At 42.6% G+C, this 6000-nt stretch overlaps 1 protein-coding gene across 1 annotated transcript; it reads right to left on the bottom strand.

The window, feature by feature from the left end:
* Positions 1–3215: 3215 nt before the first annotated feature.
* Positions 3216–4194, bottom strand: LOC135715534 (histone H2B-like). Its single transcript, XM_065238775.1, has 2 exons — positions 4169–4194; positions 3216–3570 (listed from the first exon to the last, which is right to left on the bottom strand). The coding sequence occupies exons 1-2, from the start codon at positions 4192–4194 to the stop codon at positions 3216–3218; spliced, it is 381 nt and encodes a 126-aa protein (XP_065094847.1).
* Positions 4195–6000: the final 1806 nt, after the last annotated feature.

The following is a 6000-nucleotide window of genomic DNA, read 5'->3' as shown; positions in this document are numbered from 1 at the left end:
GGTTGAAAGTATAAGGGATAACTCTTTTGGTGCCTGTTGATTTCATGTAAACTTCTTATATGTACATGATAATGACGATTCCCTGATGACAAGAAGATCGAGAAATGCGAGTTTTTGTTGTAGTTGAGTAGTAACCTACGATTTAAGAGTTTGCTTTACCCTAGCAACATAGCAACCATTGTTCAGCTGCGTCAAGGGGTAATCAACTCTGCATACTGTGCCGAAACACAGTACGGCACACTTTTCGGCACGTAGGCAACACGTTGACAAGTATGACACAAACAATATTATATAAAACGGTAGCACTGTTTAGTTTTGCGAATAAGGCTATCCACGTGACAGTTGCGATCCTGGGGACAAGACAGCTTTCGATCATGAGTAAAAGCATAGTTAATTTTGAGTAACTCTGAGTAGCTCACGTTGCTCAATATCTTATATACACATAGCAACCTGATTGTTATAATGAAAATAATGTTGAAACCGATGCTGTCAAGCAAAGTAAGTTGACGTGCTTTCTTAGAATTTCTGTGTAAAGACTTTTGGGGTGGTTTGATAGGTTCGGATGAGGCTAAATTAATTCAATAAATTCAATTCTTAGAGCAATATAGTTCACGTTTAAATATGTTTTTAAACTTCCAGGAACTCAATGAAAACGTAATTTACACAAATATATAAACATTATAGAGTACAAACAGGCTGCTAGATTTTCAAAAAAGATAAGAATACAGTGCCTTCCCATTATTGGTAACATATGATTTTTGCATGTTATGCTATCTATAAGCTTTATTCGATTTATAACATTACTCGATCATTCTTTAGGGATTAGACGCTTGATATTTCATAAAATGTTGTGTTCTGGGCACAACATTGAGGAAATGAACATATGGGGCCGTGTTTCCAAAAACGATACGGCACTGTTTCTGGTTGTTGGCCATGTCATGATTAGTAATGTTAAGGTTCCACAAAGGGTAAATCATTTGTTTACTTCTTCTTTTTGAAATATGCTTCGATATGTATTCGCCATTAAATAAATCCACTCATCCATGTAAATGAGTCAAACTTCACTGAAAGGCATCCAAGCCACACACGAACGACAAGCCCCGTAAAACCGTCGTGCAGTCAAACTTCGGTCAAACTACCACAGGAGCACTTCGTTTGTCCACAATTCGATTTGTTAATTCCGTTTCATTCGACAGCAACAAGTGAACCGTATCAATCTGTTGAGTTCATGGAATGGCATTCTTGGTTAGAAACTGACGACCATCAACTTGCCGAATTAGAAACATTTCAGTCCCTCAATCTACAGGACAGAACCTGACCTTGCGCTCCCACCAACAGCAAGGATTTAGGCACAGCGTTTGGGAGCGCCAACCCTTAGGCAAGTATTCGGATTTTAAGTGCTTTAGTTCAATTACTGGCCATGATGATTTCACAGAACTCATATCATGACAGACGACCCTGACAGCTATGCAGACGCAGTGAAACAAGTAATTCAAGTATCGAGAACTGCTTATTAAATAGGTCTTGACGGCTTGACAGGGAATGAATACAATTATAGTTCCAACATTTTCACAGGCTACTATGATAGCTGGCATCATCCAATGATTGCTTCGTTTCTGAACAGAATCGATACGAAGAGAAAATTCCGATCCATTGATGCAAATATATTGAAAATATACAATGAAGTAGCCAAGTTATAATCGTTCAAAAGCTGACCACTTTTCGTTACATTTTTCGTACTCGTAAAGTGTACCCCCATAAAGAAAAATCTGTGTTAAGTTTTGTAAAATACAAGTAATTGTTCCACACCTCAGGACCTTCACCACCGACTGAGTACGGTGCTGGCCATTTACATGGACAGCTAGCTCAACTCTTGTGCGAAAATGGTTGAATTTCGTTACAGATGAACGGATCCTGATATTATTATTCAGCTATTCCACATCAAAACGATATAGAGGTTCTCATAATTTCGTAAATATTGATAATTTTGGTCCTTATAGCAAACTATTACACCCGTATTTTTTTTGTCATTAAGGCGACCATTCCAATGTTAGAGTGGTTCAAAAAATCATTTTTTTTCAAAAATGACTTTGAATTTTTTCAAACATTTATAGCTCTTGAACCACTTAACTGATTTTAGAGATCGAAATATCAAATGAAAGGTACTTGAAACTTTTTTTTAATGAAGAATTTAGCAAAACATAAAATTTTGTATTAAAAAAAACATTGATTGTATTTGTTTTTTATGGTTTGCCCTGAAACATTAGGCTTTTTACACAATTTATAAAAAAAACAGCGATGATTTTTTTTTTGTTTTTGAGAAATTTTTTTAAGTTATCAAGTTTTGGATTTTCGCTCAATATTCCAATCCGACTAGACTACCATGCGTTGTGACCATGTTACAGTCACTATAAATCAATGGAGATGCATGGTAGTCTAGTCGCATAGGAGTATTAAGCAAAAACCCAAAACTTGATAGTTAAAAAAAAAAAAAAATATTTCCCGAAAACTAAAAAAAAGACATATTGCTGATTGTTTTAAATGTTTTTTTTAAAACAGCCTAAATTTTCAAGGAAAGATTTAAAAACATATTGCGCCCTCTGTCTACAAACAATAAAAACTTAAAAAAAAAAACTACAAGGGACAGCCCTATGGGGTTGTACGCAATGGTGACGTAGGACTACATGGTCTTATTATAATAAATGGTGATGTAAATTTATTGAGCCAGGTATTAATCTGTACCATATTTTAATTATTTTCCTTACCTCGTTTTTATACTTTCATTTTCTGTTCTATTTACTATCGAAAAGATTTGTCTGGAAGAAATATTGCTTGGAGCCAATGCCCATGATTGTGCTGGGTAATTAACATTTGTATTCAACAGATTGTGTATAATGGCCGCACCAAGCAGACCGCTCGCTCGTAAGTCCACCGGAGGAAAGGCTCCTCTCAAACAGATGGCCACCGGAGGAGTGAAGAAGTCTCATCTCTACCGGCCAGGAACTGTCACTCTGCGTGAAATCCGTCGTTACCAGAAATCGACCGAGCTGCTGACTGCAAGTTGCCTTTCAAGCGTCTGGTCCGTGAATTCGCCCAGTACTTCAAGCCCTGCTTTTGAACATTTAAAAGTTCAATAAATCATCAAAACCTCTTTCACGTTGGAAATCGATTTGTGGCCCTGAAAAGGGCCGATTGATTCTTTGGATGGTACGAATTTACTTGGAGCTAGTGTACTTGGTGACGGCCTTGGTTCCTTCAGAGACAGCGTGCTTGGCCAACTCACCCGGCAGCAGCAGACGGACAGCAGCCAGACGGGACGACTCAGCAGCAATACGTTCGAAGATGTCATTGACGAAGCTGTTCATGATGCTCATGGTCTTCGACGAGACTCCGGTGTCCGGGTGGACCTGCTTCAACACCTTGTTTATGTAGATTGCATAGCTTTCCTTCCTGCGCTGTCTCCTCTTCTTCTTCTCTCCCTTGACGATGACTTTCTGCGCCTTTCCGGACTTCTTGGCGGCCACTGGTTTTCGGTGCCATAGTTTGGCTGTTCGCTTCGGTAGAGAATAACTGATAGTCGTTTCTTTTTTTTTGACTTTAAATGATCCTTATTTCTTGTGTTTGTGTGGTTTACATGTATGAATTTTCAAGTGACACAGATGCGTCTTTTCAACTTTAGTACATTTGAGATTTTAATTATTATTTACAGTTCCTAGTCCTATCAGGCCTATTTTAAAGAATGACCACCTTGGTGGGATTGGTTTGATTTGAATTGGAAAAAGGAGACTACTTATAACTACTATTTACAACTACAACTAACCTACAACTACTATATACATCTAACCTACTATATACAAATTGCTTATCAAAGCATGTTCTGATAAATTACATTTTTCTGCAAATTTAGTCTTAATTTCGTTAATTCTTGAATCTATTTTGGCAATTCCTGCCTCTTCGTGTAAATTTGTTATTCTAGTGTCAAAGGGACGATCAAGGATCATCCTCAGCACTCTATTCTGGCGACCTGAATTTTGTTCCTGTGAGTCTGTGTTCAGATCGGCCATTTCACGTTTTTTGCCCAGATCTCCAGTCCTCTGAAACTGGCGTCTACGAACATGTCTCAACCACATCAGTAATTGGGTGTGGGAATCAATAGCATCAAACTTACCCCTCACAGGAATTTGTCGAACGCATCTCTCGTCAGCCTCGGATATGGCCTGTTGGAGTCCTTCCAACCGTCGATGTCATCTACGGTGTCGAGCAGTGGATTTTCATCGATGTTGCTGTCCACCATTCGTCCGTACTGCACCCAGTTGACATGGTGGTAGTCTTTACGCAGGTAGCTTCTAGCAGGAACCACGTTGACACCGACTTCAGTCACCACCGGTTGGTGGTCGGAGCTGAGATCGTTGTGCGCCTCCGTCTTGGATAGTCCGATGTTTGACAGGAAAAAGTCCAGGGTGGAGGGATTCTCCAAGGGAGAGATGAAAGTTGGTTCGTCCGGAAATTACACAGTGTACAGTCCATGTTGTGCGTGGTCGAACAATAGACATCCGTTTTGGTTCCTCTGGTAGTTCCGCCAAGCTTCATGGTGGGCGTTCAGGTCGCCCCCAACGATGAATCGAGAGCTAGTACGGCTGATGGCGGTCATGTCCTTCTTGAATTGGATTCCTAATCCGTTGCTTGCGGTACACTGGCGTGGGCAGTAAACAGCGATGAACCGGACGTTTCCAGTTGGTGATTCCACCTCCACACTAATGGCCTCGATGATAGAAGTGCGGACGTGGGGCAGAGTGCAGAACTTGATTCCCTTTCTGACGATGACCGCTGCACCACCCCCCCCCCCCCCCTGAAGCTGGTGCGATCAAGCCGGATAATGTTGTGGTCAGGCAACCAGAAGCTGTCGCCGGACTTTAGATGGGTCTCGGTTAGAAGGCCCACGTCGATGCTGTGCTTGCGGAGGAAGTCGGCAAGCTCAATCTGTTTTGCTTTTACAGAGCAAGCGTTCCAGGTAGCGATGGTTAGCGGTTTAGACACCATACTGGATGATGAACTTATCGAGCACTTGGATCTGTTCGAGCTTATTGCGGCACTTGGATTCGCTTGTCCATGAAGGGGCGGAAAGTCCTCCGCCCTGAAAGCCCGGGCCTTATCCTTCCTTCGTGCTGGTTGCTTGTTGGTGGATGCCTGATTTCGGATGCGCTTGAAATCCTCGCGTTTAGGGCACTGCTTGTTGGATCCTTGGTAAGCACCACCACAGTTGGCGCATTTTAACGCCACGGCTCCATCCCCAGGGCAGTCAGAAGTGGCGTGGTCTTGAGCGCAATTGCCACAGCGTGGCTCAATGTTGCAGTTGCGGGTGCCGTGTCCGAAGTTCAGACACCGTTGGCACTGAGTTACATCACGATGGCCACCACGGTATGGCTCCCAGCGGACGATGATGCAATTGATGGAGCGTATGGCTTTCAGTGCGTTGAGCGTCACCGTTCCCTTCTGGAAGTGTACCAGGAAAAGGCAATCCTGATACGCCTTCACATTCTCGTCTCTTCTTGTCATCCGATAGACGGCACTTGGGGCCAGCTTGTACCGGTCCCTGATTTCAGCTTCGATAAACTTCGGGTCGAAGTTTGTAGGCCCCTGATGACGACCTTGAATGGCTTCTCAACGGGAATGTCATGGGTGAAGAATGGCGCCTTGGAAGCCCTCAGGTGGGCGACGACCAAGTCATACTCAGCTTTGGTACGGAGCACCACCTTGGTGCCGACTCTGCCCAACTTGTATTCGACTTTAACGCCCAGGGTCGCTAGATCCGTGATGAGCTTATTAAGATGAGCATTTGTCACTACCAATGGAGGTAGCTTCACTTTTTCCACACTCGGACCAGCAGAATTTTCGTTGTCGAAGGTGTCGCCGAAATCACCGATGTCGCTGGCGTTCGTTGCTGTGACGTCATCACGTCCACTCGCACCATCGGACTGGCCTTGGTTTTTCTTCTTCTTC

The sequence above is a fragment of the Ochlerotatus camptorhynchus genome, unplaced genomic scaffold (assembly GCF_037179485.1).
Source record: "Ochlerotatus camptorhynchus isolate MF236.1 unplaced genomic scaffold, CSIRO-AGI_Acam_v1.1 ptg000943l, whole genome shotgun sequence".
Lineage (NCBI taxonomy): Eukaryota > Metazoa > Arthropoda > Insecta > Diptera > Culicidae > Ochlerotatus > Ochlerotatus camptorhynchus.
Note: the sequence above shows the minus strand (reverse complement) of the source record. Positions and strands in the feature narration are given on the sequence as shown.

Bases quoted from the DNA above. Each gene is read 5' to 3' on its own strand.
- LOC135715534 (XM_065238775.1), bottom strand. From the start codon at position 4,194: ATGCGTTCGACAAATTCCTGTGAGGG. The intron at 3,571-4,168 runs GTAAGTTTGATG...AACGACTATCAG, and splicing joins TCGACAAATTCCTGTGAGGG to TTATTCTCTACCGAAGCGAA.